This window comes from Ictalurus furcatus, chromosome 25 (genome assembly GCF_023375685.1).
Source record: "Ictalurus furcatus strain D&B chromosome 25, Billie_1.0, whole genome shotgun sequence".
Classification (NCBI taxonomy): Eukaryota; Metazoa; Chordata; class Actinopteri; order Siluriformes; family Ictaluridae; genus Ictalurus; species Ictalurus furcatus.
Window position 1 is genome coordinate 5309775 of NC_071279.1, and position 21571 is coordinate 5331345.

At 43.8% G+C, this 21571-nt stretch overlaps 2 protein-coding genes across 2 annotated transcripts in view; one reads left to right on the top strand and one right to left on the bottom strand.

Annotated features, from left to right (window-relative positions):
• LOC128600966 (protein FAM102B-like) overlaps positions 1-8763 on the top strand; it is a 51817-nt gene extending 43054 nt beyond the window's left edge. The window contains exon 11 of the mRNA XM_053613790.1: positions 7873-8763. Within this exon, the coding sequence (XP_053469765.1) occupies positions 7873-7915 (43 nt within the window). The 3' untranslated portion in view covers positions 7916-8763. The remainder of the gene's footprint in view (positions 1-7872) is intronic.
• Positions 8764-9955: 1192 nt separating this feature from the next.
• henmt1 (HEN methyltransferase 1) lies at positions 9956-20930 on the bottom strand. Its single transcript, XM_053613791.1, has 6 exons — positions 20477-20930; positions 20263-20378; positions 15339-15473; positions 15031-15213; positions 11773-11947; positions 9956-11678 (listed from the first exon to the last, which is right to left on the bottom strand). Exons 1-6 carry the CDS (start codon positions 20597-20599, stop codon positions 11211-11213), a joined length of 1200 nt encoding a protein of 399 aa, XP_053469766.1. The 5' UTR covers positions 20600-20930; the 3' UTR covers positions 9956-11210.
• Positions 20931-21571: the final 641 nt, after the last annotated feature.

The following is a 21571-nucleotide window of genomic DNA, read 5'->3' on the forward strand; positions in this document are numbered from 1 at the left end:
CCCCCGTCGCCTGAGTGGTGGAATTCTCCTGACTGACTCCCCAATCGCCGGCTGGTGTAGTGTCGGCGGTTCCGCCCCACCGTGACGGTCCTTCCAGCTGATGGTGTGTTTGGCGCGAGGCTGTCCGCTTCGTGCCTGCGCGGCAGTCGGGGAAGGAGCGACTTTCTTATCATGCGCACCGGCTGTTGGTCCGTCGCGACAGTACCCCCCCTCAGCTCCGAGCCTACTGCCGCTGGGTGGCGGGCCCAGAGCGTGTCTCGCCGCGAGAGCCCATCTGCATTCCCATGTTGGGCCCCCACCCGGTGTTGAACCTGATATGAGAAGTCCTGTAAGGCGAGGAACCAGCGGGTTACCCTGGCGTTCGTGTCTTTGGCCTTGGCCATCCACTGTAAGGGGGCGTAGTCTGTTACTAGGACGAAGTGCCGGCCAGCCAGGTAGTACCGCAGCTCCTCGATGGCCCACTTTATTGCCAGGGCCTCTCGCTCCACGGCTGCGTATTTCCTCTCAGCGGAGGACAACTTCTGGCTGATATAGAGGACCGGGTGTTCTTCTCCGTCGAAGGTTTGTGAGAGAACTGCGCCAACCCCGATTTCGGATGCATCGGTGTGCACCGTGAATGGGAGGGCGAAGTCCGGGTTGCACAGTACCGGCGCGCTGGTGAGGGCACATTTCAGGGCATGGAAGCCCTCTCCGCTTCGGCTGACCACTTAACCCGGTCCGGCTGGCCCTTCTTTGTGAGATCTGAGAGGGGGAAAGCCACAGCAGAGAAATTAGGCACAAACCTCCGGTAGTACCCCGTCAACCCCAAGAAGGCACGTACCTGTTTCTTTGACGTGGGTCGAGGGTAGTCCTTTACGGCTTCGATTTTATTTGTTTGTGGCTTCAGCATCCCCCGGCCAAGGCGATATCCCAGGTACTGGGCCTCGGTCAGCCCTAGGTGGCATTTCTTGCAGTTGGCTGTCAGGCCGGCCTCCCGGAGCACCTTCAGGACCTCCCCCAGATGAAACAGGTGGTCCGACCATGTGGAGGAGTGGATGACTACGTCGTCCAGGTAGGCAGCTGCAAACATGCGGTGGGGCCGCAGGAGGATGTCCATCAACCTCTGGAACGTTGCAGGTGCCCCGTGTAGCCCAAAGGGGAGAACCCGGTACTGCCAGTGGCCGGTGGCCATGCTAAAGGCCGTCTTGGGCCTTGTGTCCGGCGCTAGCGCGACTTGCCAGTAACCTTTGGTCAGGTCCAGGGTAGATATGAACCGGGCCCTCCCCAGTCGCTCCACGAGGTTGTCCACTCGGAGGAGGGGATAGCTATCGAACTCCGATACCTGGTTCAGCTTACGGAAGTCATTGCAAAGCCGCATACTCCCGTCCGGCTTCGGTACGACGATGATGGGGGTGGACCAGGGGCTGCTGGACTCCTCTATGATGCGATCCCGCAGCATTCGGCCAATTTCTTCATCGATGGCTTTGCGCCGGGCCTCTGGAACACGGTAGGGCCTTTGTCTTACGACTACACCGGGAGGAGTTTTGATCTCGTGGTGGACCAGCTGTGTCATCCCTGGGGAGGTAGAAAACACATCGGTGAATTGGTCCACCAACTCGGTGAGATCCTGTTTCTGGGCGGGGGTAAGGTCCTCCCCCAAATCGACCAAGGTACGCTTGCCGTGATCTGTGTCCCGGGCTGCATACGCCGACACTACCGGTGCCGGTTCCACCCACTTCTTCAGAAGGTTCACGTGGTAGAGCTTCTCCTCCACGCGCTTACCGGGCTGTTGATGGGGCCTCGGCGCTCGAGGACTGTATACGGGCCTTGCCACCGGGCCAGGAATTTACAGGCGCTGCTGGGTACTAGTAGGAGGACTTGATCCCCCGGCTGGAATTCCTGGGGCTGGGCCGTGCGGTTGTATACCCTTCGTTGTTCCTCCTGCGCGGTGCGCATGTGCTCCTGGACTACTGGGGCTACCCGGTCAATCTTCGCTTGCATTTCCTGCACATATTCGATAACTGAGCGAAATGGGGACGGTTGCTCCTCCCAGGCTTCGCGGGCCACGTCCAACAGTTCCCGAGGGCGCCGTCCAAAAAGGAGCACAAAGGGGGTGAAGCCCGTGGACGCCTGGGGGCACTCTCGGACGGCAAAAAGCACGTAGGGAAGGAGGAGGTCCCAATTCCTCCCTTCCTCGTCCACCACCCGGCGTAGCATCCGTTTGAGTGTCTGGTTGAATCGCTCGACCAGCCCGTCGGTTTGCGGGTGATAGACAGAGGTCTTAAGGTGCTTCACCTGTAAGAGTCGACACAGATCGGACATTAGTTTGAACACAAAAGGCGTACCTTGGTCGGTCAGCACATCCTTTGGGATCCCCACCCGACTGAACAGGAGTACCAGCTCCCTGGCGATGTTGTGGGAGGTGGCTTTGCGCAGCGGCACCGCCTCGGGGTACCGGGTGGCGTAGTCGACAATGACCAGGATGTACTCATGGCCCCAGGCAGACTTGAGAAGGGGGCCCACGAGGTCCATGCCCACTCGCTCGAAGGGAACGCCGATAATGGGCAGAGGTATAAGGAGCGCCGGTGGGGACCTCCGTGGGGCGGTGTGCTAGCACTGAGGGCATTGCTGGCAGAAGCCCCGGACCTCCGTGTCCATCCCGGGCCACACAAAGCGATCCCTCAGCTTCTCCAGGGTGTTTCGTGGCCCCAGGTGGCCGCTGAGGGGATGAGTGTGGGCCAGATGCATTACTGTTTGGGTCTTTGATTTGGGTACCACCAGGAGGTCCACCTGCTCCCCGCGGCGGCAGGCCCGTTGATAGAGGAGACCGCTTCGGACGAGGAAGTACGAGGTAGGGAGTCTCAGGTCAGGGCTCTGGTCGACTCCCTCTATCACTCACACCTGGGCCCAGCAGTGCTTCAGGCGGTCGTCTTCCTTCTGCTCCCGTCCAAACTTCCCCTCCCAGTTCACCTGGTGAAAGACAGAAGACAGAGGATTAGTGTGTAGGGGGGCCTTACCTTCCGTGGCGGCGTCTCCATCGTCCTGGGCCAAGTAGGCCTGCCGGGCCCGGGTCCTCTTCGTGCGTTGCCGCGGCCTGCCAGATTCAATAGCCGGGCCCATCGGGAATCCTGGCCAGTCCCTTCCAAGGAGCAGGGGTACCGGGAGCTCGGGGATCACGCCCACCTGGAGGGGCCAGACCCTGGCTTTACCCCGAATCTGGACCTCGGCTGTTGGAACTTCCCGGGTGTCCCCATGGATACAGGTTACGGTGAGAACCCGCCCCGGGCAAAGTCCTTTGGGTAGAATGGATGGTCGGGCGAGGGTCACCGTGCTCCCGGTGTCCAGCAGGGCGGTTACCGGGCTCCCCTCGATCCACACCGTCAGGGTGGGGCCATCCGGCAGCTGCCGTAAATGGAGGGCGCACCCCACTAACCATGGCTTCTGAGTCGGCCTGGCAGGTTCCATCTCCGGCTCCGTGGGCATGGGCTCGTCCACGGGGGTTACGTGGATGGGTGACCTCCGGCAGGTCGTCCAGGTGCTGGGACGTGTTGGTGGTCGGGCCGGGGGCCAGAGGCACCAAGGGGCGTGTCAGGGAGCCGCTGTTCACCTTGGCCAAGCTCAAGGGTGGCCATTGTTCGCTCGAGGGCAGTTAGGAGCTCCTGGGGCATTGCCGGTGCTTGCACACCTACGGCCTGGCGTTCTGTGCGGGGCAACGCCCTCGGGAAACGGTCTACGGCCACTTTTTCCGTCACCTCCGCGGCGGTATGCCGGTCCGGCTGGAGCCACCTTTTGGTTATCCGGATGAGGGTGTTCAGCTGTCCGCGTGGTCGGGCCCCCGGCCGATAGGCCCAGCAATGGAAGTCCGTCGCCGCCTGGTAGGGGGTTCGCCCACACCACGCCAGGACTCCCTACTTAATCGCCCTGTAGTCAGCAGCCTCCTCTGGCTCGAGGGCATAGTAGGCCGTGCGTGCCTCTCCCGTGAGCAGTGGGCTGAGGGCGCGGGGCCAGTCGTCCCGGTCCCATCCCTCTCGGCGGGCAATACTCTCAAAGGCCTCGAAGTACGCCTCGAGATCTTCCTCGGGGGAGAGGGGGGGAAGCAGGCAGCGGATCTCGTCCTGGATCGGGGAGGGACGTGGAGGCAGCGGGGGTCTCGGTCCTCAGGGCAACCAGCGTCTGGGTTGCGACCTGAAGGCTTTCGGCGAGCTGCTGTGTAATGGTTTGCTGCTGGATGCTAGTTTCCAGCAGGCGTTTCAGTGCGGGGTCCATGTTTCTTTCTCTCTCTCTCTTTTTTTTCTCTTTCTCTCTCCTTTTTTTTTTTTTGTTGTTGTTGGCGGGTCTGTGCTCTATGCCTGCATCCTCCACCAGTGTAAAGGAATTAGCCCGGGGAAGGGCAGAGCACATATACGCAAGAGACTGGTTGTAGTGATACAGTGATTAAGGTTTTATTTTTCTTACTCGGTGCTGTCTGCAGTGAGGAGGCATGTGTGGGTGAGTGTGAGAGGTTTTGTGGGGGTGTGGCTGGCGTTGCGACGCTCTCGAGGGCGTGTCGGGATTCCCAGGAAGTGTGTGGGGGTTTCCCGTGCCGTCATCCACCGTCGTGTGTGATCTCACCAGCTGGCGTCTTCGTCCGCACCCGAACCTTCGGGAAAAGAATGAGAGCGAGAGAGAGAGATTAGAGAAATTATGTTGCCGTATCTGAGGTCGGAATACCTTTATGCAGCAAAAGGACGCGCACGTGGTCTGTGAGTTAGTCCTCCCCTTCGCACGGGCGGAAGAGCGTCCTCTTATTCAATTCAATTCAATTCAATTTTATTTGTATAGCGCTTTTTACAATAGACATTGTCTCAAAGCAGCTTTACAGAAATATCAACATGGTATACAGATATTAAAGGTGCGAATTTATCCCAACTGAGCAAGCCACTGAGTGGCGACGGTGGCAAGGAAAAACTCCCTAAGATGTTTTAAGAGGAAGAAACCTTGAGAGGAACCCGACTCAGAAGGGAACCCATCCTCATCTGGGTAACAACAGATAGTATGAAAAAGTTCATTATGGATTTATATGAAGTCTGTATGGCCTTAGGAGCAGCCGTAGTCCCAGCAGTCTGGAATTAAAGAAGATTTGAGCTCCATCCAGAGGCAGAAAGGATCTGGATCTCTAGTATCTCCATAAATTTGTGTGGGGCTCGGCGAAAGGAGAGAGGGAGAAAAAAGATAATTATGACTGCGAAGTAGTAGAACAGAATCTAGTCAGGGTAGGCTTGAGTAAACAAATACGTTTTAAGCCTAGACTTAAACACTGAGACTGTGTCTGAGTCCCGAACACTAATAGGAAGACTGTTCCATAACTGTCTTATACTCTTCCCCCGTCGCCTGAGTGGTGGAATTCTCCTGACCGACTCCCCAATCGCCGGCTGGTGTAGTGTCGGCGGTTCCGCCCCACCGTGACGGTCCTTCCAGCTGATGGTGTGTTTGGCGCGAGGCTGTCCGCTTCGTGCCTGCACGGCAGTTGGGGAAGGAGCGACTTTATCATGCGCCCCGGCTGTCGGTCCGTCACGAAAATATATATATATATGTGTGTGCCCTCCACTAATATTGGCACCCTTGGTTAATATGAGAAAAGAACGCTGTGAAAAAATTTTATTTGTTTAACCTTTTGATCTTTTGAAACCTTTTTTTAAAAAAAATCACAAAAATACTCTGCTCTCATGGATATCAAACGAATTGCAAACACAACACAGGTTTATCCAAAAAATATCTTTGTTAAATATAGGTGTGCTACAATTATTGGCACCCCTATGAATTCATATGAGAAATATATTTGAAGTATATTCCCATTGATGTTTTAAACATTTTTAGTACACCTGGGTGACTAGGAAGAGGAAATTGTTCAACCATGACTTCCTGTTTCACAGGGGTATAAATATGAGGTAACACATAGTCCAAATTCCCTTCATCATTCATAACAATAGGTAAGACCAACATATAGCTGTGATGTGCGGCAAAAGCTTGTTGAGCTTCACAAAATGGGAAGTGGCTATAAGAAAATAGCACAAGCATTGAAAATGGCCGTTTGCACCATCAGGGCAATAATTAAGAAATTCCAGTCAACTGGAAATGTTGTGAATCAACCTGGAATTGTCTCAAAGCACTGTGAAGAGAACAGTTCGAGGTTCCAAAAAATCTCCAAGGATCACAGCTGGAGAATTGCAGAAGTTAGTTGTGTCTTGGGGTCAGAAAGTCTCCAAAACTACAATCCGAAGTCACCTACATCACCACAAGTTGTTTGGAAGGGTTTCAAGAAGAAAACCTTTACTCTCATCCAAAAACAAACTCAAGCGTCTTCAGTTTGCCAGAGACTACTGGAACTTTAAATGGGATTGGATTGGTCAGATGAAACCAAGATAGAGCTTTTTGGCAATAAACACCAGAGATGGTTTTGGAGCACACAGAGAGGTAGCTATATGGAAAAGTACCTCATGCCCACGGTTAAATATGGTGGCGGCTCTTTAATGTTTTGGGACTGTTTTTCTGCCAGAGGACCTGGACATTTTGTTAGTATACATGGTATCATGGATTCTATCAAATATCAACAGATATGAAATGAAAACCTGACTGCCTCTGCCAGAAAGCTTCAAATGAGCCATGGTTGGATCTTCTAGCAGGACAATTATCCAAAACATACATCAAAATCAACACAAAAATGGTTTACTGACCACAAAATCAAGGTCCTGCCATGGCCATCCCAGTCCCCTGACTTGAAACCCACTCTGGACCTAGCCCGGATTTGTACACAGTGTTGTTATTGCACACTGTTTGTAATTTATCAGTATGTATACCTTTTCATTGTCAAATTGAAAACATTTAATATCCTCTTTTAACTATAGCCAAATATATATATTTGAAGTAATGTACAGTACAGTAATAATAATAATAATATAATAATACTAAATTATTAATAATAATAATTGCATGAATATTTAAATCTGGTGCATTTTATAGGTATATTAAGACTAGATTTAGATTTAGTGAATGTACTGTAAAGGAATACCAATGTATTTGTTTGAAATGTTTCAATGTTTCAAAAATGTATTACAATTATTACAACATGACAATGTTTTTGGTGAGTTTATAGTGCATTTATCAATGTAAAAATTCGTTATTACATTATGAACTCAAGATTTGATTATGAGGGGCGCACAGTGGCTTAGTGGTTAGCACGTTCGCCTCACACCTCCGGGGTTCGATTCCTGCTGGGGCCATGTGTGTGCGGAGTTTGCATGTTCTCCCCGTGCTGCAGGGGTTTCCTCCAGGTACTCCGGTTTCCTCCCCCAGTCCAAAGACATGCATGGTAGGCTGATTGGTGTGTCTAAAGTGTCCGTAGTGTATGAATGGGTGTGTGAGTGTGTATGTGATTGTGCCCTGTGATGGACTGGCACCCTGTCCAGGGTGTACCCCGCCTTGTGCCCGATGCTCCCTGGGATTGGCTCCAGGTTCCCCCGCGACCCTGAAGAAGGAGTAAGCGGTAGAAGATGGATGGATGGATGGATGGATTTGATTATGTTTTGAGAAAATTATTACATTGTGAACATTTTATTACACTAATAATGTAAAGTATTACATTGTGACAGTTACTACATGGTCCCATTTGTTTTTCACATGAATTTTCTTTTTACCACATTAAAGGTGAAAAAAAGATCTGAAATGATTTATCTTGGTTTCATCTTTTTACAGCACAGCACAAAAACCTGCCATTTTAACAGGGGTGTTTAGACTTTTTATATTCACTGTATGTGAACAGGAAGCGTAGTCTTTCGTCAGCAGTTCTACTGAACATGTTTTATATCTTACATCAGCCCTGTTTCAGTTTTGATGTTTCCTTTTTAAATGTTACAGGGTTGGTGCTGGTGCCTATGAACAAGTGGTGATCAAGCGCTAGAGCTGGAAGGTGCCAAGTAAAGAGGTGGCACAAAACCAAAGTACAGGTGAGAGAAAGGGCTCTTCAAACTCTTCTTTCCAGCAGTGTGATTTTTTTCCCCCCATCCATTCACTGCTGGTAGAGCCTGAGGATTTTCAAAGAGCAGTCTCTGCCATCATTCTGTAGGCATGGGCTCCTCTGAATCCTGGGGTAACTTAACTCCTTTCCAATCCCAACACTCCCTGCTTTCTTCTTTGATTCGCCTATAAATTCTTCAACAAAGGAGGGAAACTTGTTCTACATGTTGGAACAGGAAACGATCTTTGCAGGGTTTTGCTTGTTTGGCAGGTTTTATTTTTTATTTTCCAGTTTTTTTGTCACTTGTGTGGTGAGGATTTTAGCTCTTCATTAGATCTTGTGTATTCAGGGTTTTAGATTCACATAGTTGATTTTTTAATATATAAGCATATTCAGATGAGTCATGCATCCGCATCTCAGTGTTTTTGTGTGTAGGTGGGAATTGCAGATGCAGTGCTGCAGATTTCTGGTTAAGGTCACATCGTTGTGTAGTGCTTCCTTTGGCTGAGGGGAAATTGAACCAACTAGCTGGCATTGGGGAGGAGAGTTTGACTGTAGCGAGGAGAATTAGTGGCACTCACTGAACAAAGTGTCAACTTTATATTTAAATAAATGAGTAATAAATTCTGATAGCACTTAATAGTATAATACTTTGAATAGTTCAGTCCCTGTAGGCTGTATTCTGTCAGATTTAGATTTCTATTGTTCTTGGTTGTCAGTGTGCAGATCAGAGTCTAAATGTTAAAAACTATTGTTTGTGCATTTGGTTGTATAGCCATTTCACTCCTTCAGCACAGCACATATAGAGCCCAAAGTCAAGCTACTCAGAAACTGCCATTATCAATAACTGGTTGGTGTAATGAAGCAGTTTGACCTTGCAGTCATAATTGCACTATATACACATTATGGCTACTTAGCTCCTTTTATATTGAACACAGAGGGTATGATTAAGAGCCAAGGGGCAGGAATTCACAATTATTTTTTATTATTATTATAGTGAATTATTGCCTTTGCAGCTGTGAAAGCAGTTTTCATAGGTTTTAATTTTATTTGAGGTGCTACAGAAATGTAGTCTATGACATGACCCCCTTTTCCTTTACTTGTACTACATACGTTTATTGCTGTTGTGTTCCTCTTATTTTATTTGATCAAAAACACTACACAATGTATATTTATGTCTGCTAAGTTTATGCATATCTGATGTTTATCCTGGCATATTGTTAAAGTATTTTTGTTGGTTTTCTGTCTGCTAGTGTAACCATGAACCAGGTTCTCTATGGTTTTATGTGCCAGTACAAAAGCCATATGTTTTACAAAGTGAGCCCACTTCTCTTGTATATATTCTGAAACGGTGTGAGTGTGTGTTATTGTGTAAACAGCATAATATTTTGATATCTCTTTAGTGTATCTGAACTCCAGGGACTAACTAGGTAGGGCTGGATTTAACTACCAAAAGCATGGGTCCTTTACATCTTTTAAATATCTTTCTAGTCTACAAATGCCTGTAATAACTGATTATATTGCTTGTGATATGATGCAATATTGGCACCATCATATCAGAAGCCTGGTGAAATATACAGACTTAGTTAAGCCATGGCCCTACACTAATGCAAATCATTAGTATTGTGTTTTACAACTCTGATCACTAGGTTTCCATAGGGGAGTGTTTCATGCATTATATCTTTACACTGTACAATAACAGAATCCCTCAATATTTGAATAGTTGACATTGTGTGTAGGTACTTTGTGTTGTAAATAAACACCATGGTGTTGTTTTTTTTTAATCTCTTCTGTGAAGCTTTTGCTCCTTGTACTGTACAGTGTCTGATGTAACGGTGACAATGCTTTTTGCTGTTGTGATGTTCAACTCCTTTTAACCAGTGCTGATTACATGTACCTCACACTGTTAAATAAACACAGTACATTAAAAAAAGTAAAGATTTCAGTGTCAATTTTTAACACAAAAATGTTTATCTGCGAATATGCTTGACAACAGAACATAAACTAATATATAAGTTCAACATAACTATGATGTAATTTTTTTTTTTTTTTTAATGTAACCAAGATCAATCATGTCAGATCTCTCCCTCTCTCATGTGGTTTAGGGAAGATAAACTTAGAATAACCTGGTTGCATAAGCAATGGAGCATTTGTAATTTTGTTATGGGTCATGTGACTGGTTCATTCTGAGTGCAATCATATTCAAACTTGTGTTTAGAAGGAATTATCATAGAGCTGTCATCAATGAAATTATTGTGATTAACCCCAAATAAAAAACTGCTGTTTCTGTAGGAGTTTCTTCCCATCATCTGGGTTTTGCCCAACTCCTGAAGTCATGGTCCTCAAAGAGCTGACCAAAGCATGTACAGGATCTCACTGTCGAAAGGTATTGATCAGGAGAGGGGTACAAAAGAATCTTCAAAACATTAGATGTATTATAGAACACTGTGAAGGCAGTCATCAACAAGTGGAGAAGATGGAGCACCACAGTGACATCACCAAGTACAGGACATAAAAAAATGAAAAAAACAAAACTTCTCAGGGAGTCTGCCAAGAGACCTACAGCCTAAAATTTGAGACTTAGAGTTAATCTTCTGATGAGGCCAGGTAGAACTTTTTGTGAATAATTCTAAAAACAGATATGTTTGGCACAAAAACGAGAGTTTATCACCCAAAGAACACCATACCCCCGGTGAAGCATGGTGGTGTACACACTGGTGCAACCAGTTATTCCCCCTTAAAAAAATTTTTTCACTTGAATTGTGTTGGTTGCTACAATCACATTAAAGGTGGAAAAAGATCTGACATGATTTATCTTGGTTTTATTTTTTCTGTTACAAAAACCTGCAGTTTGAACAGGGGTGCATAGACTTTTTATATCCACTGTGAGTGTTTCCCATAATTCGATCAGATACAGACTGTTAGTGTCCATGTTGTTCCTGCACCATCACATCATCAAAATAGAGAAGAGCACTTCCACACTATGGAACTAAATATTAGAATGCGTAAATTACCTAATAAGAGATTCATATAAAGAAATTTACTCAACAGAACGGAACAAAAATAAACAACTGTTATTTCCCTCTGTTGTTAGGGTAGCTGATAAATTTTACATTACTTATTGGCCAGTCAATAATTGTATTTATTGTCCTATATGGAAGGTAAACCTGACTAGAGGGCCAGTGAGTGCTAGGTGTTATACTTCCATTGTTACTGATATCCGTAACCTAAGAAATAATCAAAGTTCACTTTCCCAGTCCTCCTCTACATGTTCATTCACAGACCTTGACACACGTTCTGCCTTCTCACCCTCATCCATTTCCTCTTGGTCTTCCTCCTCTTCATAATCATCAGGCAGCATTATGGCATTTCTGTCAGCATCTAGCTGCACTCGCAAGTCCACCAACAGTGTGGCTCGAAGTTGCTGGATATTGCTGCACAGAGCTTGCACTTTTGAACCAGACCACACACGCAGAAGTGGTACACAGATCCAACTCTCTTGCCTGTACACCTCCTCTTCCTCCCTTGCCTGCCTTGCTTCTTCAGATGGTAGCATGAGTTTACAGGAGGTAAAATCCCACTGCTCACCTTCCTGACCCCCCAGCCACTCCTTCTTCAGCTGCTCAGCTCGGTACAGGACCTCACTAACTAGAGTCCTCTGGAAGATATTGTTGTCACAGAGGCTTGGGTAAGTGACCCTGTAGAGCTAACAGGAATGAACATGGGAGAAAGATTACATGGCAGGCACTTATTCAGATACTTACAAATTCTCTCTGTCCATCACAGCATTCAGCTCTTACCAGTTGATATACTGTAGGCTCCTCCTCGGTGTTGTTCCTTTGTGCATTTAAATCACCAGCTCTTTGGAAAACTCCAATCTGGGAGCAGAATCCGACATCCCTGATCTCCCCAGGAGTCTCTCCTACTCCTGTGAACTCTACTGAGTAACCATATTTCTTGCAAACTCCATCGGCCCTGAATGAATGAGAAAACTATTACAATTGGGAAGGCTTTTCATTAGGGCTGGAAGGGTATAAAAAAAACAAAAACAAACTCGATCACAATTTTCAGTAAAAAGATGATAGTAAATAATCATATAACATGTTTTATACTACTACTACTATACTATTTCTCTAATTTTCAGCTTTTTGAAAGTAACTCAGACTGCCCTGATTTAAAATTGCTCAGCTTACTTCAAGGGTCACATTCTCATGATTCACTTTCAGTAACTACATGCATCTATCCTGGAAACACTGGGTGTGAGGCAAAAATACACCCGAAAAGGAATTAAAAGGGCTAGTCCAGCTCAGAACACACACACACACAGGGTTGAGATCAAAAACTGAATGAGATGACAGATCAGAGTTTCAGCTTTCGTTTCTGGATATTTACATCTAGATGTGTTGAACAACTTAAAAGATAGCATCTTTTGTTTGAACCCACTCATTTTTCAAGTGAAGTGTGACAGAGTTTTTTGTTACCCAGGTGTGCCCAGAATGTTTAAACAGTTAATAGCTCTTAATGTCTACTCTTGGTTTGAGCCCTGGATTTACCTGTGAAAACTGCATTTGCTGTTAAAAAGGATAAACCAACATGAGGATCAGAGAGCTGTCTACAGGAGAAAAGTAAGCCATTTTGAAGAGAAAAGAGGGAAAACTCTATCAGAGCTAATGCACAAACATTGGGCATATCCAATGCAACAATTCGGAATGTCCTGAAAAAGAAAGAAACCACAGGTGTACTCACAACCAGACCTGGAAGAGGTCGATCAAGGAAAAGAAGAACAGTTGATGACAGAAACATTGTTGTTTTTGACCTGTGTGAAGTTGGCCCCCCACCCAACGCAAAACGTTGGCAAAATAGTCTCAATCATTTGTGCTCCGTTTGTGCCTTAAAAATTTTTGTTGGTACTGCTTCGGTTTTGGAAATATTAAAAGAATATTTATAGGTCATTCTGAGGTCACTCAGCCCCCACATATGCTCCAAATTCACCCCAAATAGGCTCAGTCATTTGTGCTCCATTTGTGCCACTAAAAGTTTCGTTTGTGCTGCTTCCGTTTTTAAAATATTAGACATCGAATTATGGTGTGGTGACGTCACCAGCCCCCCACACGCTCCAAGTTCATGCCAAATAGGCTCGTTTCTTTGTGCTCCATTTGTGCTGGTTTGTGCAGATAAACGCTTCGTTTGTGCTGCTTCGGTTTTGGAGATATTAAAATAATATTTATAGGCCATTCTGAGGCCACTCAGCCCCCCACATGCTCCACATTCACCCTAAATAGTCTCAATTGTTTGTGCTCCGTCTCTGCTGTTTTGTGCCACTAAAAGTTTAGTTTGTGCTGCTTCCGTTTTTTACATTTACATTTATTCACTTAGCAGACGCTTTTATCCAAAGCGACTTACAAATGAGATTAGACATTAAGTTTTAAATATTAGACATTAAGTTCTACATTATAAACTTGTTTTCGTGTATTACTGTATTTGCCAGAATACAAGGAAAATATAATATAGTAATAATACATAAGGATATTATATCTTATATTAGGACCATTATGGTAATGTTGACCCCTAGATGCACAACGTATTCAAAAAAATTAACATGGGTACCATGTACAGCTGTAATTAGCATTTCATAGCTACATTAGCCATACTAGTATTAGCAATGAGTTTTCTGTTCAATAAACATTGACAATCTTAGCTCTCTTGAATGTTGTACCATTATGATTGTCAGTTACAAGTATTAGTTAACAGTTAGTTAACTTCAGTGTTAAAACATTGTACTTACACTGGACAGAATTTTGATTTAGTTACTATATCGACTTTTCCTATACTAACTTAACACTAATTTCCACAAGAGCATCTTGAACAGAAGTGTCACTTACACCTAGTGGTGGCAGTGAAGTGTAACAGATAATTCTCCTTGTAAATAAATGAAAAGTTCAATCATGAGAGACCAGTGAATGATGTAAAGATAATTGTTTATTGAACAAATGAGGATATGATTTGTCTTGACAAAGTCTTCGGCAATTCGACTCTAAAAGTGTGCTCACACCGAGGAGATTTGCGCCTATAATTCAGTGTCTAATACTTTAAAAATGGAAGCAGCACAAACGAAACTTTTATAGGCACAAACAATTGAGACTATTTTGCCGACATTTTGCGTTGGGTGGGGGCCAACTTCACGCAGGCTTGTTTTTGGGTTTTTCTTCATAGCTCTTACAGTCAATGACATCAACAACCTTCACAGGGCAGGGGTGAAGGTATAACAATCCACCTTTCAAAGAAGACTTTGATAGCAGAAATATTGAGGCCATACCACAAGATGCAAACCACTCATCAGCAGTAAGAATCAGAAGGCCAGATTGGAATTCGCAAAGAAATACAGAGATGATCCACAAAAGTTCTGGAACCAAGATTAACCAAGTGATGGAAAGCCCAAAGTGTGGAGAAAGAAAGGATCTGCTCATGATTCAAAACATACAAGCTCAACTGTGAAACATGGTGGAGGTAGTGTCATGGCTTGGGCTTGCATGGCTGCTTTTGGAACATTCTCACTAATCTTTATTGATGACGTAATTCATGATGGAAGTAGCAGAATGAATTCAGAAGTTTACAGAAACAATCTGTCTTCCAAAAGTGGAAGGTTTTAGACTGGCCAGGTCAATCACCAGACCTTAACCCAACTGAGCAACATTTCACGTCCTGAAGAGGAGACTGAAGGTAGAAACCCCCTGGAACAGTTGGTGTTAGTAAGTCGCAGGCTTGTTGCCGTTATTGCAAGCAAGGGATATGCAACCAAATATTAAGTGTTCGTCCTAGTTAGTCTTTTGCTCACCTAAACATTGGATTGGAATCCCATGTGTACACGTGCTGTCACCATTACCATACATAATGTAATAATTCACTCATCACTGTCTAGCTATGGATAATAGTGCTGCTGAAACTTACACCCTGAAAACTGAAGGGAAAAAAACACACTTAATTGCGTTGTAAGAATAAATTGCATCATTCTTGCTGAACTGTATAATACATTCACATGTCAGGTAATAAAAGCTCACCAAGCTTGAAACTGTGCTCTGGTCCACTCGAATTTGTGGTCGTTGTGTCTGAAGCCTGTTACTCCTGGTAATAAAGGATTGAATTCTGCATTCGGCGTGCTTATTATGACAGTACGTGGCTGCATGTATTCAAACAAAACCTCTGAAAACCTCTCCACTTCCCAAAGCTGAAGGTGCTCCATGCTTTGAGATAGGAAATAAAATGACGAAATGTTTAAAACCATGATTTTATTCAATGCCAAAATCACTCTGCGTAATACCTTTCAGACAATAATTTAAGCACATGGAATAAGTTTGAATACACTCACACTTCAATACAGGTGATCAGATCAAAGCCCTTGGTACACGGCTCTGTTTCTGTGATGGAGCCGTGATAAAGCTTGATTGTAAGTGGTCTGGCATCTGGCTGTAAGTGTTCAGACATGAGTGGAGCCAGAGCATACCTAACACACAGTAACAGACATGCATACATGGGACCTTCAACTGCTACCACACTGTATTACAGGATTCTTTAATCATGTCCGCTGGGCCGGTATGACTGCAGACAGAGTACCTCCTGTTTGACTGAAATGAAAGTCTGCAATAAGTATCAGTTGATAGTTGATTGCAGACCAAGATGAACTGATTAAACAAGTGAAATGAAGTGTGGCTCCTGTAGGGTTGGAGTGAAAGCCTGCAGCCACACTGGCCCTCTGTGGATAAGACTGAAGACCCCTGCTGTAGTGGTACAATATAGGGTGACAAAGATCAAGTAAATCAAATTTGATTAGAGATGTTACAATGAAGTTGATTCAAGAAGTTGATTCCAGACAGTGAGGTATTTTAGATACACCTGTAAATTCATGTAGTTATCCAATCATCCATTGAGGTGGCAGCAGAGCAATGCAAAAAATTCATGCGGCTGCAGGTCAAGAAGTTTCAGTTAATGCTCACATCAAACATCATAATGAAGAAAAAATGTGATCTCTGTGACTCTGTGATCTCAGAATGCACAACACATCAAACCTTGAGGTGGATGAGCTACAACAGCAGAAGACCACATCAGGTTCCTCTCCTGTCAGTCAAGAACAGGAATATGAGGCTATCATGGTCACAAAATGACCCAAACTAGACAGGCTCCCCTGCAACCCTTATAGGATAATCAGTACAGAAATTGGATGGATGGATGGATAAATGAGCAGGTGTGTTCCTATTAAAGTGGATGATGAGTATATATGATCAATCTTCACACATTTATTAACTTTGTATGACATTCGTGTTCAACATTTTCCATTTTAGTTAGCAACATAGTATGGAGATATAAAAGCTGCCTAAAGTAACTTAGTTCCATGCGGGGGATCTACATGCTTTGTTACAATAGTATGTGGTGTGGAGGGAGGGATCGGGTCAAACAGTGATAATGAATCTCCTACTTCATGTTATATTGTCTCTGTGTCTGTCTGTGCGTTCTTGTTTGTCTCTCTGTGCGCACGTGTGTCTCTCTGTCTGTCTGTTTGTGCGCATCTCTCTCTGTCTGTGTGTCTGCGTACGTCTCTGCCTGTCTGTCTGTGCACGTGTGTGTCTGCTGTCTTTGCGCGTGTGTGTGTCTGCTGTCTGTGCGCGTGTGTGTCTGCTGTCTGTGCGCGTGTGTGTCTGCTGTCTGTGTGCGTGTGTGTCTGCTGTCTGTGCGCGTCTGCTGTCTGTGCGCACGTGTGTGTCTGTGCGGGTGTGTGTCTGTCTGTGCGCGCGTGTGTGGCTGTCTGTGCGCGTGTGCGTCTCTGTCTGTCTATGTGTGTCTCTCTGTCTGTCTGTGTGCATGTGTGTCTCTTTGTCTGTCTGTGTGCGTGTGTCTCTCTGTCGGTCTGTGCGCGTGTGTCTCTTTTTGTGCGCGTGTGTGTCTCTCTGTCTGTCTGTGTGTGTGTGTCTCTCTGTGTGTATGTGTCTCTCTGTCTGTGTGTATATGTGTGTCTCTCTGTTTCTGTGTGTGTGTGTGTGTGTGTGTATGTATATGTGTGTCTCTCTGTCTCTGTGTATGTGTGTGTTCGATTCCAGAGTGTTTGCACCCAATGTCTCTGAATGGAGAAGCAATTTTAACATTGATTCCCAGCCCTACTAAATCCTAAGGGTAAAGAAAATGCATAATAAAGACTGGCTTGATGTTGGACGTTTGATATTCGCAGATATGCGGAAATTAAGGGACCATCTCTAAAATTACATGCGGCATTGGTATACATGTTTCTAACTTCAGTAGCATTTGAAGGGAATGACTTACAGTCACACAATTGCAACTAACGATTATTTCATAATCAATTAGATGTCCGATTATATTTCGATTAATCGGATGGGGGCAAAATTTCAGTACCTTTTTTTCGTTTATTTAAAATAAAATCCACAAACTGAGTGTTACAAATATAAACTTCAGACTAAAACTATACACAACTGTTTGTCCAAAACAGAAAAGAACCCAAAACAGGCACACACACACACACACACCAGAATATATATTATTCATTTAGGACTGTATTTTAATTAGGTGCTTTTTATGCATCCATAAAAAATAATGCATAAATACTTATATACAATATAAACTAAAATAAACAAATTATATATATATATATATATATATATATATATATATAAATAGATAAAAAAGGGATGTCACGAGAACTGATACCTCGGTACCAAGTCGGTACCAGCATTCTTAAACTGTGAAGGTACTTGTTTTTCTGGAGTAGCATTACTACCGATTTTAATGGAGGTACCGAGGTTGCAATTCTTCCGGACTTGATGGAGGCAGCAAATACGCGCAAGTGTTTTAGTCGGTCCACAAGTGGTGAAGAAGAACAACAACTACAAGCACACGGGAAAAAGTACAGAAGTTTAGCTCTGCCGTGACACGTTGAGAGGAAATGTGGTATGGAATATGGAAATACTTCGCATTCGACGCGGATGACAGCAAACATATAATTGATGCTCTGAAGCTGGTGTGCAACCGATGCTATCGTTCATTTCAAACAAAGCGAGGAAACACCTGGAATTTGGCGAAGCACCTGAAAGATGGTCCTATATTATGTTTGTTTGAAGCAGGTGGAATTGTGGCCGTGAAACCAGCTAACGTTATGCTCCATGTAATGTTTGCGATAGCCAGTTATTTGTTAATGATGCTAACGCATTGCAATGTTATAAACTACCTCCTAATCGGCCACCATGCATCGCCATTCAGCCCGTGTCCTGTCAGCTAAATGTAGCCTAATGTCACTAATAATTATTCAAATGTTCATGCTTTTAATAAATATTTTTGGCCTGCCACCATATCAGTGAATTTAAACTAATGCTTGCATTCGGGGTGTGTGTGTGTGTGTATGTGTGCGCGTGCGTCTGTGTGCGTGTGTGTTTAGAAGCACACCTCCACTCATTGTCAGACAGTGTTTGATAACTAAAATACCCCCCCAAATCTCTCTCTCTCTCCCTTTTTGCCAGTATCAGCCAGAGGAGGATGTCCTCACGCGAGTTTTTAATTTATTTATTTTTTTCATTTTATTTTTAAACCACACTGTGGTATCGACTATTGTGTACTTTTGGTAGTATCAGTACTGACTACTAGATTTTTGGTATCGTGACATCCCTAATATATATATAAAGAATTTATTTTATAGTATTTATGCAAAACTTTTTGGATGCACAAAAAGCACGGAATTAAACTACAGTCCTAACTTAATAAAAACTCACTTTCACTGCACCTTGTGGTTTCTGTTACTCATAATATTAGGAATATAATTTTACTTGTGTTTACTTTTGATCATAGTGTTTTAATTAGACATTACAGATCTTACTCACGCTACTGTGTGTATCCGCACGTCTACACTGCGCGTGATCAGCAACACGGCCTTGTTACTAACAGATCACTTCCGTTATAATAAACAACAGAATTTACACTGCAAGCGCGCAAATTCACCATATAATGACAATAAACTTTAATTAAATTAAACCTTTTTAAGCAGCTTGCACCAGTTTCCCCTGCCCCTTACACAGTGGAGCATTTTGGATATAAACATAATGCTGGTTCATCACTGTTTGATCTCTGCGGTGTTTAAAATAAAATTATATTTTCTCCCCTGCCTTAGAGGACTTGGAGGTTACACACTTTCTTCCTCAGTCACGTGACAATTTTGCATCTGTCTGATGGTGACTGAGGTCATATTGGGAATAAAAGGTAACGCTGACAAACAGTAAACTGAAGAAACTCAATGTCTGTGATTCTGGGTGTCTGCTAATGCTAGCGTGTGTATGACGTCATGCGCCACTGACTAGGAAGCAGCATATACTTCCGGTTAGTAAAAAAAATATAGTGTTATATTTGAGATGATATTACCTTTCTAAAATCCACACACTAGACAGTAGTGCATAGTGTAAGTGTATAGTACGTCATTTGCGACACAACTTTAGTATTTATTCTCCGAGGCGTGTTTTCGGAACAGAAGTAACGTAATGAGTAAATCTCCCCCGTGCCGCACACTGACCAACTAATCGACAATGAGATTCGTTGACAACGATTTTCATAATCGATTTTATCGATTAGTTGTTGCAGCTGTACACACAACCAACTGTAGAGTGTTCATCTAGGTGTTAGCTATAAAGCACACCTTTTAGATTTTTGATATTTATTAAAATAAACTATTAAATCATATGTAAATTTGAGTTGAATTTCACTACCAAATGGGCCCACACACAAAATATACCATAATATAAAGCTCAATAACATTTGATGGAAATGACATACAGTCACAAAACCAACTGTAAAGTGTTCACTAGGTCTCAGCTATAACACACACACACACACACACACACACACACACACATACATACACACACACATACATATACATATATATATATATATATATATATATATATATATATAATTAAATATATTGTATGAGCCCATTCCTTAGTGAAATACATGGCAATATTTATACATGATTTCATCATTTATTTTTATTAAATATCAAAAATCTAAAAGGTGTGCGTTATACCTGACACCTAGATGAACACTTTAAAGTTGGTTTTGTGACCAAGTCATACCCTTCCAATGCTACTGAAGTTAGAAACGTGTGTAACTTTAGAGACGGTCCCTTAATTTCCGCATATCTGCGAATATCAAACGTCCAACATTAAGCCAACTTCATGCCAGTATAAAACTGTTTAGTTCTATGAACTGCACTATTCCAGATTATTATGAAGTAAAACACCAACATGTTTTGTCGGATCGCGGCTGAGTCGATGTCCACTCCTGCCAGTAATTCTACACCGTGGCGATGAAATCTGAGTTTTCTTAGCAGGGAACATTCACAGCATCCTAAATCCAACACCTAACAAAAACAAACACTTAGTTCAACCATGACGGTACAGGGGGTGTAAACTCAATGTCAGGAGAACAAAGTTATCTACATAAACTGAGGTTCGTTACCGTTCTGGGTCTGGACTTTTTAATAAACTCAATCACAAACTGGTGCCTCTGAATGTACAGAGGAGATGAGAAGAAGCTCCTCATTCTGCTCCTCAACATCTCACCCGCTTCACGCCGCGACATTAATACAGGTTATGGTTCAATACCAAACACCTCCTTATTAGATCTATAGTGCACTACATAAAGGGCAGAACCCGACATTTTATGCATTATGTAGATCGCATTCTCGTAAGGCAGGCTAATAAAGGCCAAACAACTCCTAATTAGGTATATAACGTCCTGCATATTTTCTAGAAATAGCTGCATTTTATATCCTATTTAGTGCACTTGCAGATGATGTAGGGAACCATTGGGATTCAGCCAGTGCCTTATAATGGGCGTGGCCAACATGTAGGATTTATAGTCTGATCTCACGCCCCCTTGTGTTGGATGCGGCTGTGAGCGGTCGTGGTTCTCTAAACTGAAGGACAAATTGGGTATTTCTCACAAATGAAAATATAATTTTCGTAAATTTGCAAACTAGCATATACAAGTCTATTACTGGTTAGCGAGTCTTGACCAAATATGAAGATTCATAGGTCGGGTGTTCAAGCCCCAGAACTACAAAGCTGCAAAGCCTTAACCCTCTCTGCTCTAAGGATTCTGTATCGTGGCTGACCCTGCACATCGATCCCAACTTTCTAACAAGCTGGGATATGTGAAGAAAAGAATTTCACTGTGCTGTAATGTATAATTAAAGAGTATCTCCTGCTCATGAATTCCAGGAGTGCATTTGCATGTTTTTAAATTTTATTTATTATTTAAAGATTTCGTTTCTTTCTAAAAATCCATTACATCATTATGAACTGAAGTAAGAGACTGGCCCACGGCTGCTATGTTGGTCTTTTTTGGGGATCTGTCCATCTCAAGTGGTCCAATAATTGCCAAAAAGTTGGTTGCTCAACCAATTTAAATGTTACCTTTTTTTTTTTTGAGTGATTACTCCTATGTATAGTCATTGCAAAATCACCAGTTTTTTATTTCATTATTATTTCACTTGGTTTACTACAGCCATCTTTATGTCATGGCACACAACAAATTTTGGTTATACAGCTG

Coding starts and splice junctions, on each gene's coding strand:
- henmt1 (XM_053613791.1), bottom strand. CDS start 20,599: ATGTCGCGGCGTGAAGCGGGTGAGATGTTGAGGAGCAGAATGAGGAGC. Junction 20,379..20,476: donor AAAAGTCCAGACCCAGAACG/GTAACGAACCTC, acceptor TGTTTTTGTTAG/GTGTTGGATTTAGGATGCTG. Junction 15,214..15,338: donor CTGATCACCTGTATTGAAGT/GTGAGTGTATTC, acceptor CCTATCTCAAAG/CATGGAGCACCTTCAGCTTT.